Below are 19186 nucleotides of genomic sequence, written 5' to 3' on the forward strand. Positions count from 1 at the left end.
GCGTGACCGAAAGTGCCAACAGGTGGAAAAACGCTCCCTTATATCATCGCAGAAACATGACAAGGTTGCGAATTATATTATATATATATAATTATAAGCTAGACCTAAGCTGGGTATTTATTTAGGATATGCGGGATCCTAAGTAAATCGTCAGACGGTGTCTCACCTCTGCCTTAGGAGCAGCGTGACCGAAGCGGCTTAAAAATGTTGAATACTCCTTTATATAATTGGCAGAACACGACATGACTGCGAATTATCCATGGACCAAAAAAAGAGGGAATAAGTTGTTTCCCATTTGGTCCGGTCCGCCATCAAGAGGGTGCGGACTTAGGACCCTGCAATCCTAAAAAAAATATGTTCAGCTCAGGACAAGCTCAAAGTATGGGCAGATTTACGCTCAATATAATCCGCAGTCATGTCGCTTCACGCTGCTCCCAGGGTAAAGGTGCGGCAACGTCTGACGATATGCTCTGCCCTGATAAGAAAACGTAAAACCGCCTTCGCCTAATACTCTTTAATCTGGCCCTGGAGAAAATGATTCGCGATGCAGATGTAAATCCAAGAGGCACCATCCTCTTCAAGTCCATCGAACTACTGGCCGACGCCGATGTTATTAGTATTATGGGAAGAACAACCCAAGGTGTACAGTCTATCTCCATTCAGATCTGGACGAGAGATCTAGGGCGCGAGATCTTAAGAAAAAAGAACGAATAATATCAAATCGCACTGGTCAAACTAAAACCATAAATATAGGAGAATACAACTTTGAGACAGTTGAAAATTTCTTCCATCTAGGGTCGAAAACCACAACCGATAACAACTACGGCGATGAAATCCACGCACAGTTGTTGGCAGCCAACAAAGCCTATTTCAGTTTACAAAATCTGTTTCGCTCGAAACGTCTCACCATAGGGCCAAAGCTCTTACTGTATAAGACTATGGTCTTGCCAGTTTTTATGTATTCCTCGGAGACCTGGGTTCTTACCAAGAAAAAATGCGAACTTTTAGCCACGTTCGAGAGAAGAATCTTGCGAAAAATTTTTGACCCCCTACATGAGGATGGACGATTCCGTAGCCTATATAACGATGAAATCTATGAGCGATACCATGACCGTCAGGTTGTGCATAAAATCCGGGTGAACAGATTGCGGTGGGCTGGTCACCTAATCCGTATGGATGAGGATGATCCAGCCCGGTCTATCAGTGCAACGTCTATGGTAGGAATAGAAGACGAGGGTACCTGAAATGGTACGATGACATAGGTCAGGACGCCAGATAGCTTTGAGGGATATCGAATTGGTGAAACTAGGCGCAAAATCGGGAAGTATGGAGTTCCTTATTAAGGCCAGCCTAGACCGGATATCGGTTGTTGGGCGGCTGATGATGATGATCACACAATCCGATCGCGACAGTTTTTGAATACGACGCACCCAAATGCGTATAGGATGACAAAGGTATTAGATTGGGCGTTGGCCTATAGGGGACCATCCCACCAGATTCTTGTCCTGCTCCTCTTTCTGGATTTCAAATAGATATCTTCGTGTAGTGGAGCTGCTATTCTTCGTAAACGCTCAGGCTGACTCTGAAGATCTAACTCGGCGGGATTCTGATTTCCTTGCCCTTCCCTTAGCAGTCACGGTCTTAGGAGTTTGTGACATCAAAATAGAACCCCGCAGCAAGTGAGATCTTTAGTTGTTAAACGGTCATTTAAGCCTTTCCTCCTTTCTCAAACAGGTTGGGGCTATTTTTGGCGAAATTGAGAATGACAGCCATAGCATATAGTATTTTGCCTTATATTTAACAATAATATATACGAAACTAACATTATCTCTAGGATTATAAACCATTGTACCAGTCGATGAAAAAATCCTTAAAGTATTCATAAATGTCTACCATATGTACTTACTTATCTCAAGTAAAACTTGATTAGAGGCTAAGCGCATTATAGGCAATTATAGGTGAATCGCTTGTATACCTATAAGTCAGTAACAACTTTTTACAAAACCTTCAAAATACCACTGGTCATTTTCAATACGCATAAGTTGCACATGCAGCACGCTAAGTATCTAAAGGGTCCATGGTGACATACTCTGAGTTCAACTAATCTAGCGCTCGATTTCTCATATGGCGCTTTGACCGGTGCTCAGTACATCTTTAGGTGTGATGTAAACACTAATTACCAAGTACTCCGATCTATCAATTGGGGATACTTCGTCACCAATATTCGCCCGGACTCACGTGTCACGTTACGTGACTTGGTTATTGTTCTCCCGTTCTAGCCAGCGGAAAGGAAACAGTCGACGCGTGTTTGGAGGAAAACATTGGAGCACTGGGGAGCCATGAAAGCTGAATAAATGCTTACAAATAACAATCATCAACAAAATACAGTAAAGTAGATTGAAATGTGGATAGTATGAACGAAGTGGGACAAAGAACTGACTAATATGGGCATACATAATATAACCATCTTTTCAGCTCCCTTCATATGTGAAAGGATATGTAGATTTGATTTTGGACTTTTAACTTAGGTGAAAGCTAGAAAATATTGAAATGTAAACTTAATATCTTAACGAAAGTATATTTTATGAATATCAGCGAAAGGAATGCAACAAATGCAGGTCCCGATTATGCACTCTTAGTATACCCTTACGTTCCACCATCGTTTCTAGGCTATATAGAATGATCAAACGCTTTTCCCATCCACTTTAGAACTAAAAACGACGCCGGCAACGAGAACGAGTCCAAGTACGATTGCAGATATGGTGACTATCGAAGAAAGTATCTCTCGAAGCGGCAGTATCTCAAGAACTTGTGCGAAAGTACGTTTAGATTTCAGTTGATACCAACTGAATTTGAAATACAAATGTGAAGTGAATTCTGTTACAACAGCGGTAACAATTGTTCAATTATTCAAAAACGGATTGAAAACCGACGTCGATATATTTTACATTTGGCGTTAAAAGTGAAAGTGAACAACTCCCAAGAACTAATTAGATTTGCTACTCCAGGGTTTTGTTATTTTATAGACCAACTCCATGTAAAGCAGAAACTGCGTTAAAAATCCAGAATAACTTCGTAACATAAAGTTAAAGTTCAGCTAATGACATTACCATCGGAAAGGGTAACTTTTGCCCAGGGTTGGAAAAATACAAGTGGATAAACACGTTGCATCCCCTCACGTGGCAGACAAGGTGATCGCCGCCAACCGCCCTCCCCCTAGATAGTGCACGTATACTTGGCTCGTAAGCTCAGTTACATTTATGGGAAAATCGTAGCCTCCGTGGAATCATATTGTGTTGTGTAAACTTGGAATGTGTAAACACCACGATACTGTTTGTGCAGCAACCCGAAACCGTGATTAAAAGTATTTTGAAATTAATGTTTCTTCTAAATTTGGAATTCTCACAACAATAACTATTGTGTCGGAAACGTGGCAAGCAGTGTGCAGTGAGAAGTGCATCGAGTATGAAGGATATTTTCAGATTTTTCAGAGAATAGTTTATGTGATTTATCGTGAGGGTTGGATAATGAGTGGAAAATAGGTAAGTTATAATTACTTCAATTGAACTTATTTTTTAGTATTATTATTTTTCGAATTAATCCATCCCTTATTAAGGTTTTATTTAAAAAACTAAAAACCAGCTGAGTAGTAGTTTTAAAAAAACAACCGCTAGTGTAAATCTCTATGTATTCATACATAAAACTAGCATCGCTACCTTTTGTCTTCAGTATTATAGCTCCGAGTGACACTATCAACTAATTAATTCTACGCACTAATTTACCCCTTTGGCATTTTGTAGAGGTGATTGAATATTCATGCCCTGCAACTATCAAGGAAAACAAGTATTACAGTAGATACGCGAAACATTACAAAAATTAAAAAAAAAACGTTTTATTTCAAAAGTTTATGAACTCAGAATACCTTAAATGTTTTTATATGATGTCTAACAGCTATAGTAAGTAAAAGGTATTCAAAACTAGTACACTGGCCGACCATGACTCCATTGGAAGTCTCAGATTGTTTCTCTTCATATAATATCAGCTCACAATTCTCTCCGCTTCATATTATTTTCCAACGAGAATTTGAAAACTATATATGCACATATATTTTAATTCCATTAATAGCGTATTACTCGTACTCGTACAGTTGTATATGATATATATGAAGGGACACATTTCCTCTTCCTTAAATGTTTTCTTCTCCAACATGCGAAACGAATACAGTCATTTGGGCTACCAAAATTTTCCAAGGTAAATAATCCCATCTGTGGTAATGGAAAGTACGAGAGGTAACGATCAAGATCAGCATTCATAGGGATATAGTCGTGAAGTAAACAAAAAACAAAAAGAAATGCCCTAGTGCGTAGTATAGTTACATAAAAATATGGACCGATCACTGTGGTTTCATATGTGTTGATTGGGCTCATAGGCGCAGAGGCACAATTGAAGATTAGTGGCACATGGATCATGTCACGTTGGAAGACATGTCACCAACAAAAGGTCATGAGCTTGAAAGACAACGCTTCAAACATGTGCACCCTCCTGAGGTATGCACGTTTCTACTACGGATGACCTCCATGTTGCAGAAATCTAATGTATCTTATCACCTTAGATTAATAAAGTGTCTACTCCTCGAAGTATCTTTAAACTTGTTTACATTCAGAAGCCAGAAACAAGGTTAAACACTCAGAAGTTCACGGAGTACAAATCGTAATTTTTAAAATTAACGTGAACTTATTGTTAAAACACAACGTCCAAATGATACTTCTAAAGTTATTCTACATATTTAGTTGGCAAACAAGCAACATAGTTTGTCTACTACCAACGTATGAATATCCCCACATTACTTTGTCAAGCCTCCCCGTCTATCTGTCTGTTGCATTGAGACGTTTAGTAGTACTTTGATCACTTCAAAAATCGTTCGGGAATGTATAAATCGAATGAACTCTGTTTCTATAATAGATTCAATACGCTGGATTTACTCTGGATACCTGGTCATTGCGGTGTAGAGGAAAATAAAATCTCGGATGCCTTAGCAAAAGGGGTTTCAACTTCCCCCATGCCCGGACCGGAATCAGCAATTGGGGTGTCGGTAGCATTGACTGATACTGCTATCAAAAGCTGGGAGCAAGCTTCCCATAATAATAGTCATCCTGACGTTTGACCATTAAATCTAAAAGAAATCATTACAACTTTACAGAATGTATCTCTATAATTTTGGCATTGAATCTTGTTTTTTCGTCCAGTATTGAGCAGATCACAACTTCCTAATTTTTACCGCGGGATTTGGTCTTTGTACCAGGTGGAAAAGGGCAGATTATGAAAGGGTTTTATGGATCACTGGGTATCATTTAAGTGACGGAACTATCAGATACCAGTCGACTCAGCTATGAATGAGTACCTGAGTCAAATCAGGGTAACAATCCTAGCTGAAGCTGACCACGTTGCCTCCTACAGTGTACTGCAGTGTACCGTTACGGTCTTGAATGAAGTGTTTTAACACACTTCAAGGCCCTGATCCAATATGGATTGTTGCGCCAACGATTATTATTACTATTGTCGGATATAATAACGAGCATAATTATTCTTCCCGTTTGGCCCTGCACTCTTCCGCTAAGTTCTTATTTTTCAGTATTTCAATCTCAATTTTACTAAGCGAGGTGGCTTTTCCTGGTGGTTAGTAGCTTATTCGATACAGATTTTTTTCACTGGGACGGAAATATATCTCCTTCTTTTGTTGGTATTACCATTTAATGAGAAGTACCTATCGCGCAAAGATTGGATTACGTGGCCGATTGGTTTCCGTGTTGTTCGTGATAGGGTTTTTTACTACAGTACGGGCTCTCTCAGGTCATACTACGTGCCCTATCATGTCACGTTCCATAAGAGCACGTAACCCGGAGCACTTGAATTTCCCCATTCCAGAAATAGTTGATTTTTCTGCTCTGAAGCACTTGCCTTTTTGGTTAACCAAGTAGTTTGAAGCACTATCTCCATAGCGGCGCTGTCTAGCTGTATATTAACTGAAAGAACCTCGGAAAGCGTTCCCTCCACACACTACTTCCCTCCTCAAACAGGCATGGGCACAATGCAAAACCTGTTTATCCTCTAATACACGGATTCTATTTTCAAGGTCTCCTTCTTGGGGGTATTCCTTTCAGACGTCCACAATTCTGGCCAACCTGTTTGGTGTCTCGCCCAGGTACGAGCTGCATAATTGGAATATAGCTTGCTTTTTCTGTGCATATCATACTATTTTCCTGAACTAAGCATTGGTTATTGATGCGGCCCTCAGCTCCGCATTACCGCTCTTATTTCTAATTGTGCTGCCTATGACCAAAATCATAGCGTCTCTAGAATCGCTTTACAGTATTACCTGCTCTCTATCCCGCTACATAAGTCAGAGAGTTTTCACTCTCTCTGCCACCAGTAGCTTAGATGCGATCGCCATTCTATGCCCCGCTTAGTTTCAGAGACTATGCACTGGAAAAAACTTGTCTTTCCTAATGTTGAATTCATTTTGTGGGTATGCTTCCCGTAACCACGAGTTGCAGGTTTGTTTTCACCTAACCTACGTAGGCAAACTGTACATAGACCTAAAGTTCCGCAAAGTTCGGCTCCTCTAACAGATCATGTTTGCATCTACCAGCCTTTTTCGGAGCTCTCTCACCCTTACAGCTCACTCACTAGCTGTGTTCATCTTTACATATACTTGCTATATGCCTATCACTCACACATCATTAATTACGATTATAACAAAACTGAATCCTCACAGATATAGAGAAAGCCTTTAATACCGTCTTGTTGGATGGGCTGATATTCGAATTGATAGATACAGCACGTCCAAATTTACTCTCATCAGATGGGAACGTGACTATTATCATAACAGAATTCTACATTTTGGAGGAACTACAGCAAGGAATAATCCATGCTAAACTTGTATGATTTTTTAAGCCACCAAATAATCCACTGGTTACCTCCGCCAATGGCTTACACGGTACACAAGACAACTGATGCAAGTTGAACTTCTAAATATGTTCAGCCGTATATTAGGTGCTTCATGCATAGATGGGGAATGGAAATCAATTTTTAGGATAAATTTGAGGTGAGGGAACTAGCGAACCGGGACAGTTCTGCGGATTCTGAAGGGTTCGGGTAATTTGCTACCTCATCTTTAAGTGGTATCCCTATCTCATCTCCTTGTTTGCTTCTAGCAATGTGCCCCAGCTCCCGACCCACTCTATGACCTTGAAAAATTTGTACTAAATGGCACTTAGAAGTAAACAATGAATTCCTTCAATTACAGATTCAATATGGAAGGCAACAGTTCAACGCACAATACTAAAATATCAGACTCAGCTTACTCAAACAGTTGCAGTAACAGCCAGTCTCAAAGAAGGTAAGCTTGGCGGTCTCTCATTCAGATTGATCCATTCAAATGGTTTTACTCATAATTTTAACAGTGGAAGCTCCAAATCGAGGCTCAGTGGAAGCAATTCTTCCGGAAGTAGTGGATATGGGGGAAAACCTTCTACGCAAGCAAGCAGGTAAGTCATCAGATATACTCCTTTTATATAAAACGCAGAATATTCGAAAATTCGAATATCTGCAAGGGAAGAGTACATAGAAGTAACTTAATATGACTCAATCACAGTTTAATGTAACATAATCACAAACAAACAAAGTCGTGTGAAAATGAAAATGAATTCATCGGAAAATACATTTACACTAAAGAATTCAGCCCCCAGTGAAAAGTAAGGAAGAAACTATAACGTCCACAATTCGCCAGGAATTTCATAGCAGATTGAATAAACATGTCATAGTAAGCTGTAGTCCTCATCACAAATTCAGCTACAGCATGATCTACACATAAGACTATTGGCAATAATGTCCGACGAATACGTCTTTTTTTAGTTTGCTATTAGCACAAAAATAATCTACTGCCAATACGAATATAAATAATCTCAAATTCAATTCACGCATTTTGTTTGTATTTTTATCACCGACATGACACAGGACAATAAATTGTTTTGAATTTGCATTGATTGCCACCAACACTGACCCTAAACAACATTTTTCTCTGCTTACTCTTAAGATTTACTGACAACCCAATTCTCTTGATCATAAACAAACAACTGCATGTACACATATGCATATGTAGAAAAATTTAACGCTGATACTCGCTGTGTACGTACATAGCACTGCAATCTGCTTTGCCTCAAATTCTCCTCAGGATATTTTGGGTGAGTCCGCTGGACCCATCTTTCAATCCACGAGATCAATGTACGGATCCAGCGATCCTTTCCAGAAATATTCCTCTGTTACTGTCATCTCCTATACAAGTGCTTCCAAATGCCTTTTCGAAAGCCTGTTCACAGGCATAGTCCAGGTGTCCCTTGAAATTGTTTTTAACATCACTCATCACCCCCAGGTATTCGATAATTAGCTTCAAAGTGATGATGTAACCACCAACACGAATATTAGCCATAATCCTCTTCCTATGACTGGTAATCAAGACCGCCTCCGTCTTTTGTTCGGCAAGTTCAAGCTGAACCATCTTCAGTCACACCGATTATCGTAGCTTCCTTTGGCACGGGAAGGACAAGGACTCCATTGTACATATAGTATCCTCTTCGAGAGGAAACTTTCAAAGGGCTTAATCAAAATTTAGCTTTTTATCCACTCCACTCCGTCCAACGTCACCACGACACAGCATTTATTAGACGCGTCTCGAGCCAGTTTCAAAACAAAATCTACGGCGTCGATCACTGAATGGGTTTATCGAAATTCAAATTATCGCTCTGCTAGTCCATCCTTATATTCAACGATAGGGAGCGGTCTATTTTAGGTGGCCCTTTCGAGCATCTTTCCTACAGTGTCAATAAGGCAAATCGAGCGGTATGATGATGGATGTCCTGGATGCTTATTCTGCTTCCGGAGCAAAACTAGATTTACCTTCCCGATCGGGGAAAAGTCCTTCTACCATGTATGTTTCAAATATACTATTAAACCAGTTGGGCCTTGTCTTAACAGCGAGTTTATCAGTTCAATCTCTATTTATTTCTTCAGGGGTTGTGGCCTCCCTCTGCGCAAAGTTTCTTGAAGCATTCTCGCTTGCTTGCCCGTATAGCCTGCTTAAACCTACCTCTCGTTACACGTTCCATCATTTGCTCTACCTTTTCTAAAGCCCCACCACCGGGATTGTGGCCTCCCAATAGCATCTCTATGAATGCATCCTCTTCAAACCTTTTCACGGACCAGCCCTGATTTCCAGCTCCGAGGAAACGCACATCGTCGCTTGGCCCATATTCCATCTGAAGGAAAAGCGCCTGGTGGCGGTCATTTGATTCCCGGACCCTTTCTTAAAAATTATCCTACCGAAAAATATGAAAAAATCAAGAATCTGCCACTATATGGTGCCTAGGCTCCGAAATACCCTACGTACCGATATCTGTTCAAATCAAGTTAACAATAGTATATTACTATAACTTTTAGTAATTGACTTCAAAACCTTCTTAAGTTCATCCTCCATTACGAAATTTAGGCTATGGCAAGGAGCATGATCCTACCAAGTTTGGTGGAAATCGCATCAATAACAAAGTTATTGTAGGTCAAAGTTGTTGCGTCTGTGCAAATTCAACACTTTGAACGTCAGTATCACGCGAAAGTGGATATTCTCACATAATATATGCATATATTGCGTGCTAGGTTCTAATGGGACAAACGTCCGCCCAAATATTTCTATAAAGGAAAAACACAAAACCTCTCATACCTGAAACCTATACCATACCTCTCATACCTGAAGCGTCCAGCTTCCAGTTTCCCGACTTGTTTAAAGCTACCACGATGATTTCGATATCCTTATTCAGGCTCCTCGTGTTCCGACTTTCTTTTGTTCTTTGGCAAAGCCTCCTCAGTCGCAGACAAAATCATGCTAACGTCGAAATTTTATGATTCCACCAGTAGTTTGGTATCCTCCTGTGGTGCAAACATCGTCAAGGTATGCTAGTTTCACGTGCCTCGGATACACGCCGGCTCACCTGACTCAGCTTTTAGAACGCCGTTTAGTTCGGGTCAGTCGCCAGAAATGTCTCTGCCTCAAAAGACTTAGTGGACGAGCCAACTATCCTTCTTTTGCCCCTTCGATTATCGCTTACTCCGTTTCGAATGTCGAGAAAGATGGTTCTCTAACATATATGCATAAGTAAACAGTAGCCCTACACACAATATATAATGCAAAATATTCAATATTCGATGCTTTTTAACTTTTGTCCAGTTCAGTAATGGGGTTTGCGCGCCTAGCCACTTTTTTTGAACATATACTTTCTCCAGCTCTCAAATGAGCTTCAAACGTATTAGGCCACCACTGTTACGATCGACCTTTGGATTATTTTCCATCGACTTTTAAGTGATTTTCCGTTAGCGTGGATTACACGATCATACTATTGAAAACGCCCCCCTTGAAACTTATCTAAATCCGGTACAACCCCAGCAGATATCGTCATTTCGGATGTGATCATGGTATGTTACGCCACTGATCCAACAAAACATCTTCAGCTTCATTAGCGCGAGGCGGCGTTCATTGTCTTTTATACTCGCTCCACACTTGAAACCATAGAATTAAACCGGGAGGACGACACGGCTTTAGATTTTGGATTTGAGATGTAGAACACCACTCCACCTAAGCTGCATTGATGCGTGAATAGAACAAAAATTTAAAAATAATCATCTGAAATAATGTATCTACGTTCTCTTACTCAAAGTACATTAGGATTACGCGATTTGTACAGATTTACTTCGAAGAGCACTGAAGCTGTTTCGATTAGCGAGGCAACTTTATCGGATACACAATTGCATTTCTACACAAAATTAAAAACTGAAAAGTTTCCGGGAAATAAACATTCATTGTTGTTCAAGAGAAAAACGAAAAACGATTAGGTTGTTTGGGTGTAGAATTGCCTTCCTACCATCCTTAATGATCCCACCTCAGGACTGCTATGGAAGCAATCTATTCACATAAACGAAATCCACTTCATCCAGTAACCATATCTTCTGAATACCCAACCACCACCAAGCGGCAGAAATAAGAACCAAGGCAAATTGGCCACAATCAGAGAAGGCTGAATTAACATTGATGGGATTACGAACGTGACGGACAAAGAAACGCTTCAGACCTACTTGCCTGATATAGTCCGCCTGTTAACTGTTACCATTTTCATATAGATGGCGCTCTCCAATTCTTCCCAGAAAGCTTACACCCCCTTCTTACTGTTCTACGCCATGTTTTTCTTGGGCCACTCTTGAATAATAGATTTCATTGTATGCCATAGCCACGAATTGAGTTTCTACCCTTTCTTAAAGTGTGACCTATACACTGTCACTTCTTCCTACTAATCAAAACTCTATCGGCACCTGGTTCGTAAGTCAACGTAGCTCTTCACTCCAGATTGTGTATATATCAATCACGCAGCGGAAACAAGGACACAAGTAAACAAATTAATCGATACCTACAGTGATCTCGCAGTTAATGTAGATAAAAGAAATGGGAAGACCAACCAACATGGAAACCTGTTAATAGCTATTAGTTTCCGATATACCCCTCCAGCGTAATGTACCCCAAATACAATACAATCACTATCCACACTGTCGAATGCTTTCTCCAAAACGATGAAAAGCAGCAAGAGTACGACACCGAGTTGAACAGCGCTGCTCTACGCTTGAGTACCGCAGAGCTTTGCTCGCGATGTAGATGCAACCGTAATCCCATGAAACTCCCACTAGGAGACCAACCGCTAATAACCGGGCAGAGAACACATCCACCAGGAATTCTCCTGAGACATATGAACCCAGAAAGCTATCCCGTTTCCCATAATATCAGATAACCTCTGTGAGACTTCGTGGCCGAAATCATTTCAAATGGGTCCCCGTGTAGAGTCGGATTATGTTAACGTTTCTGACCGGACTACAGAAGGATTTACAACCATTACAAGCATTACAAAGTGCGGTTAGTATAATATTTGAGGGATATATTACACATTGGATAATCTCTATGCTATCTTAGATTAATAATTGTTGGCGCAACAATCCATATTGGATCAGGGCCTTGAAGTGTGTTAGAGCACTTCATTCAAGACCATAACGGTACACTAGGAGGCAATGTGGTCAGCATTGCGCTCGCCCGAGATTATTACCCTGATTTGACTCAGGTACTCATTCATAGCTGAGTTGACTGGTATCCGACATCCAGTCACGATTACAAATCCCACTGCTACCAGTGAGATTTGAACCGCGACCTTCCGCTACGACAGCCCAGCGCTCTAACCACTCAGCCATCCGGACACACTTAGATTAGATTAGATTATATACATGATAAGTACCAGGATAATCCAGTCGGACCTGAGAAGCAACCACTTGACTAGAGCTATGAACAGGAGCACGCCCCATGATAGCGCCATCTTTCCGGTGCCCTGGTTAATAGTGATGGACGAAATTTTACGAATATTGGATGGCAGCGGGGTGAAGATAGTGGCGTATATTAGTGTCGGAGATGTTTTCCTCTATTGTGGGTGACATTATGGAAGGAGCGTTGCGAAAGGTGTCCTGTGGGCCACAAGATACGGACTCGGCATAAGCTCACGTAAAACGGAACTAATGCTAATCACCACTAAGGAAAGGGTGAATAAACAAAGATTGGCTCTTTCCTCCAATGTAAAGTATCTGAGTGTAATCCTGGATCCAAAACTAAATTGGATATTGAACATAGAACTGAAGTTTAGGAGAGCCTGTATAGCCATCTATGCTTGCAAGAGAAGTTTTCCTATTATACGGCTCTACTGCATGGCAGGCATTGAGCAAAAAGTTCAATAAAACGAAGCTTAATAGGATTCAAAGAGCCACAGGTGCAAGTGGTACCGGGGCTCTGCAATATTGCCTGGCAGATGTTCTCAATGTACTCCCCCTAAATCTCCACATTACATACGTTGTAGCGGGCCGTGCCGTCAGACTACATGAGTGGACTGGACAGCGAAGCGCTACGGCCACAGTAACATCCTAGACGAATTACCTTGGGAAATTTGGATATTCCGCACGGACTGTGCGACACGCAAGCTTAACTTCACGAGCAACTTCGCTGGTGACATTCCAACCAGGGAAGAGTGGAAGATCGGCGGCGTGTTGCCTTGGCCCTGTACTCTGCGACGACATCCTCCAGGCTGACGGGGCAGTGCAGAACCGCGTCTGGGCGACACGCTCAAGGTCACCCTCCTCTGGGCTCCCGATCAGAGGGGAATAAGCGGGCTGACTGATTGACCAGGCGGGGCTCTGCTCTTAGCAGTTCTTTGGCCGGTACAGTCGATCTCTCGCTGCCAACTGTCAAGGGCGCAATCTACTCGCACCACTTAGCAGCCGCGGGCATTAAATGGCGAAGGCTTACCATTTGTGGCAAATCAGAGAGGATTGGGCCCTCTTATAACAAAACCTGATCACGAGAGCTACTGTGCCAGACGCGTGCATAGGGGACCATGCCGACAGGCTCAGCATACCCTACAATTCACATTGCCGAAGGTGCGGAGAAGAGGGGAAACCCACAGTCACTTCCTCTGCGATTGCCCAACTCTAGCTAAAGTCAGGCTACGGACACTAGGTAAACCGTTATTTAAGGACCTCAGAGAGATTTCTAGCTGCGGGGGGAGAGCTGCTTTCCTTCGTGAATGCGATGGGCTGACTCTGAAGATCTGAACCGACTGGACTCTGCCTGCCTGCTCTCAAAACAGCAGTCAGGGTCTTACGAGTTTGCGACGCACCACAGCGCTAATTGGGTTCCTCGAAGCGGCCACTAATACCTACCTACCCTACCAAGTCATGGACGAATTATAGGTGGGCCAAAACCCGATGACAAGAGCTCTTGTGCTGGACACTGGCAAATGCATATAAAATCATGCCGCTAGGCTTGGCGTACGCTACAATTCACATTGTCAAAGAAGAAGAAGAAACCCTGAGACGCTTCCTTTGCATTGCCCAGCTCTAACTAGAGCCAGACTACGAACACTAGGTAAACCATTCTTTGGGGACCTCATTGAGATCTCCAGCTGCAGTGGGGCTGCTTTCCTTCGTAAAGACTACTGGCTTGAGTCTGTGGCATCAAAACGAAGCACCGCTAATTGGGCTCCTCCGAGCGGCCACTGATATTTGACTACCTGCCCCATGGTATCGAAATCAATGTTATCCTTGTGAAATAATGAATTGTCTTTTGGCACTACTACTACTAAACTTCCCCAGATTTGCCGCGTTAACGGAGTACGAATTCCTCCACCTCTGCAAGAAAATGCGAACGCAGTATACAAGAAACCATCCTCAATCTACTGGTAATCTCGATCTGGCCAATCTGATTAAATCTACATTGGCAATTAGTTGAGCACTAATTTACTTTATGGCAAATTCTATGCTCGAAGGTTCAGAAATACACAAACTTTTCACCGCTACCATTTCGATCCCCAAGTCCACTTTCCTAATTACATCACAAGGTCCATTCAGATCATCCGATTACGATTGCAAAGTCAACTTCATGAAACATATCCTCGACTGCACTGAGTTTATCATAGAAAGCTTCTTCGCCACTGCATCGGGGTCTCCGTTGACTGATAACACTGCGCTATTATAATGTTCCTACCTGGTTTCACTTCCCAGGAAATGAGAGTGCATCTAGTGGATGCAATAGCGCAGTGCAAGAATGTGGAGTGGACTGCTCCCCAAGGTACCACCATACCATTGGCATTGACAATGGAACACCATCGCCCACGCGTAACTGGCCTGTGCGCCAATCAAGTTCTTTGCTTGAAATAGTATCAGGCTAGCATACTCCTTTGATACGTCACAAACAATTGTTCCCGAAAACTTGGAGCTTGCAACCCCTACATAGCAACAAAGAAAGAACTTTATCATAAGACAGTCTCAACTTCATCTTGGTGTTGGGATAATTGCATTTCCAGATTTGAGATAAGGCAGCGAAGGCGGATCTAACACACTTAATGCGTCGAGCGATATCAATTTCGGTGGTACCATCGGCAAACACCAACCTGACAGATAGAGATAATCAGATGACCCGTCAGACTAAAACCCTTGATTTTGTTGGTATTTATTATTGGGCCATAAGCAACAAAATACAACCCTGGCAGGCCTTTCGACCTCTAATTCCTCTGAGATTTTACGTCGATGCAGCACGTGACATTGGGAGCCACCGCATGTTGCCCTGTTAATTAGTCTCTTCTCTCTTGCGTAGAACACGCCAGATACATTCCATGTTGGTGAAGCGCAAATCTAAACTCTGTTTTAAAATGATCCGCAAGGAGTTAGTGTGGTGAATGTAGAAAGATCCGGAGTAGTAAATAGTCTGCTTGGTGCGTTCCAGGATTATTTGATGATTCTCGATAACAATTGCAATATTCTAATTCCTATAACCCCTTCGGATATTGAAATGAGTATATCGGTCTATGGCTCAAGTCACCTCCACCCTTTTTGTTTCTATTCTCCCCGCACCTGAATCTGAATGTGGATATGAAGAGGAGTCAAATCTACTATGAAATAAGCAGCACTACTAACACAAGAATCTTTGGAATGTCCTGCCCTAGCTGGATTAGTTATCATACTGTTACTTCATAGGAAATCATTGGATATTTAGTTGCAATATATCCCGTAGTAAGTTTTTCTATGTACAACCCACTTTTCACCTGGGATGAACATGTAGGCACTGTAATAGCTTTCTTGCATTTGTTGTTGACGTAATCTTGCAGGAAACTTTTGGTACAAAATGACCCCCCAGTGTTTTAACTTGCACATGCTAATAAATGGGGCTTAAACTCGGTTCATCAGATTAATGTTCAGCCACACGTCTCGAGCACTTGCTCTGGGATCGAATTCCAGTCGCATCATAATGCACGCGTTTGCCTTTGTGCTTGCCCCACTGTTATAGGCCTGCCTATTGCACACGTTATTCCTTTAACATATAATAATGTCAAGAAAATAGAATGATAAAAAATATCACAATAACTAATAAGGGACGTCCTATGCTCTATGTTCTAGGAATGAAAATGTGCTAAATACCCACTCTCATGTCTCTCAAACTTCTTGCTTTTTGATTATCAGCTTCTGAAAGAATATCTTATCATGGAATTAAAGGTGGAAAAACACTGAGTTTGATGGGAATAGACACCAATTCTTTGATCAAGCTTCCGATTTGGTTTGCTATCGTAGCCTTTGGTAAGGTTAATGGTAATTCGTCGAAGGTAAGGTACTACAATTATCGAAGCAAATTATCAATCTAGACGTTGAATTAGAAACATGAAGTAGAACCCTTAAACACATATATTTCATATTTTAAATATTAGAATCAAAAGGATACTTCCGGTTAGGGACTTATGACCAAAAATGTACACCTAACACACCAATGATCGAGCATGCATTCAATACCCATGCGTGCTAGATTATTAGTTAAAGCTCATAATTCAGATCCTTCTGCCACCAGTGAGATTCGAATTTCTGCAGTCAAATCTGAAAGCTTAGCGATCCAATTTGTACAAATGTTTTTCATAATATATTGAATTGAATTGTCAATCTAAAAAGTTTCATACTATTGACTTTACTTTAATCTTTGGACCATATTAACAAACTCAAAATTTATTTTTTCTAGCGTTAGATAGTGGTGTATTGTGAGGGAGATGGATCACGAAAGTACCAAGAGAACTTTCCGAATTCTAGAATCAATGCCTGCTACTTGCTAGAAAAGGATATAAGAGATTCCGGTTGCTGGTCTATGGTTACATATAGTGAGTGATAAAGCAGACATTGACATTCGAAATTTTTGAACAATTTTTTATCTTTGGACAAGTTTATTAAAATATTTTCGTTTTAAATTTTCAAGTCTATGAATGTATTTTTTAACTTGAAATCGTCGAGATATTTTTTTCACTTATTCAATAATTCTCTATTGTTCCTTGAACGGTCAATACCTAGTCATTTGAAACTGTTCCTAGTAAAAGCCTCCAAAACGCTTCATTAAAAGTAACTTCCTAACGAAGGTTCTTTAAACAAAAAAAATATTCAGTCATTTATTTTCAAGTGCATATTGTTGAAAGTTATTATTTCATCCATTGCCTATACATATAAGCAAAAAGGCAATTTCTATTATATATTATATAATGTACGAACAAAACGAGATAGTACAGCTTTAAAATCTTTTGGTTACTTTTGTTAATATTTGAAGTAATAATTGAGATTAATATTTGAAATAAAATTGCTATAGATGCAGATTTGCTTATAGTTTAATTTACATTTAAGGCATTGCATCTATTTCATATCATTATTGTCATTATACATCGGAAAGTTTTGCTTGATACCATGCCATTCATTTGTGGTGAACAACAAATTCCATCCATCCCCAAATATCCGTAATACATCGAATTTCATCCAAAACTGCGTCGAAATAAGTTCATAGCCTCATTCATATTCTCTATTCTAGTTTATTTACCTCCATGCGAATTTATTAGAAAACTGGGAAATTGCTCGGAAAATAGTCCGTGGATTTTCATTATAATTTACAATTTATTTATTGAAAGTTTTCTCAGCAAAGGGTTCAGATAACAAATTACTAACTTTTCTTTCATCGGGTATGGAGAGGCAACATTAAATTCATTAATTGATGGAATATTAACATTTTATGAAGGAATACTTACACCATAGAATCCTGAAATAGTTCATTCGCCAAAAATTTTATTATATTGATGAAAGTCGTGGTAGAGTGAAAGCTCAAATCGAAAAATCATTCAAACACCAAAAAATTAAATGTTTCAAATAAAAAAAGTTTTATGAGTTCTCGGTAAGTGCAATTTTACAACTTTTACATGATTAATTCTACGGGATCTTCGAGTCAAATCTATTCCCACTGAAAATAATATTTTGACTTATCGTATCTTCGTTAATAATAGTATAATTTACTCCAAACTTTTCGATTTTATTGGGTATAGTATGCTAGAGTTGCTAACAAATGCTTAACGGGGTCCCATATTCTAAGTACATATACAGAAACATCATCAATTTTAAGAGTTTATTATTAAAGTCAGTTCGCTGTTTACCTGCTTATCTGTCGCACGTTGCTTTTCGAAAACGGCTGCATCAAATCAAACCAAATTTGGTGGACATATGCGAAGTATGAAATCGCAGTCGGTGGTAAGAATTTCGTGGAATTTGAAGAGTGGCCCCCATAGACGCCAAAGGGGCTTGTACAATTTTTTTCACTTTCGGAAGCAGATCTTAGGTTCGAAATCGGTTTCAAAATAGAGGAGATAGTAGCCAATAAGTATAAACTTAAGAGGTTATATCTGTTTGGCCTTCTTTTTTGACCCTTATTTATTGGCTTTAAAATATACTAAAACATCCCTAGATTCAGAATCAATAGCGATCTGGTATAAAAACAACTTAGAAATATTTTTAAAATTAGTTTCTCTGAAGTAACTCCTAAGAAGAAAACGTCCTTTAAGCCACAAAACACTCACTTTTCAATGGAAGAGGCGGAGAGTCTGGGCGCAACATTACAACACCCAGAAAAGAACTATAACAGCAAAATATGGTTGTGGAAGGGCAATTGTATGATGCTAGGATAGCAGAGCGAAATTTAAAAAAAAATGTTATGATTTCGAAAAGTTATAGCGTTTTAAACTTCAAATGCGTTTTTCTCGAAACCACGTTTTCAAAATTAGCGAGCGGTAGAACTCGAAGAGTTTTCATCCGATCGACGTGAAAATTTCATTGTAACTTCTTCGTGTGATTATCCAGTGAAGTACACACGATTTTAACAATTGAGGAAGAGAATTTTTTAACAATTTTTCTACGTCAATTTTTTTTATCGAAAAGGCGAATTTTTATTCTAAGCCCCGGCATTTTGTCAAAAAAATTCTAAAACTATAATTGTGTGCTACACTTGTGTAGTTCATAAAAAAAATTGGTATAGTTATAAATGGTAATTCACGGGAGTTCTACTGCCCGCCGCGAACGACTTCCAAACCATCATGTTTTGTTTGCACAGTCGCCATTTTATAAAAAAATGTCAATAATAAATTTTTTCTTACTCCTGAGGAGTTGCTAATCCATTGATAATTATTTGTGGACTATAATTCAAACATGTGCTCACAGAAAA

General features: G+C 40.2%; 1 protein-coding gene across 2 annotated transcripts in view; it reads left to right on the forward strand.

Moving 5' to 3' along the window:
* Nucleotides 1-2755: 2755 nt before the first annotated feature.
* The window catches only part of LOC119653723 (period circadian protein), a 68372-nt gene continuing 51941 nt past the window's right edge, over nucleotides 2756-19186 (forward strand). Inside the window, exons 1-3 of one of the 2 annotated variants that reach the window (XM_038058632.1) lie at nucleotides 2756-3542; nucleotides 7307-7399; nucleotides 7464-7547. In XM_038058632.1, coding sequence (XP_037914560.1) covers nucleotides 7314-7399; nucleotides 7464-7547 — 170 coding nt within the window. In that variant the 5' untranslated portion in view covers nucleotides 2756-3542; nucleotides 7307-7313. The remainder of the gene's footprint in view (nucleotides 3543-7306; nucleotides 7400-7463; nucleotides 7548-19186) is intronic. The other variant, XM_038058640.1, reaches the window with a different exon arrangement.

Source organism: Hermetia illucens, chromosome 1 (assembly GCF_905115235.1).
Source record: "Hermetia illucens chromosome 1, iHerIll2.2.curated.20191125, whole genome shotgun sequence".
In the NCBI taxonomy this organism is placed as follows: domain Eukaryota; kingdom Metazoa; phylum Arthropoda; class Insecta; order Diptera; family Stratiomyidae; genus Hermetia; species Hermetia illucens.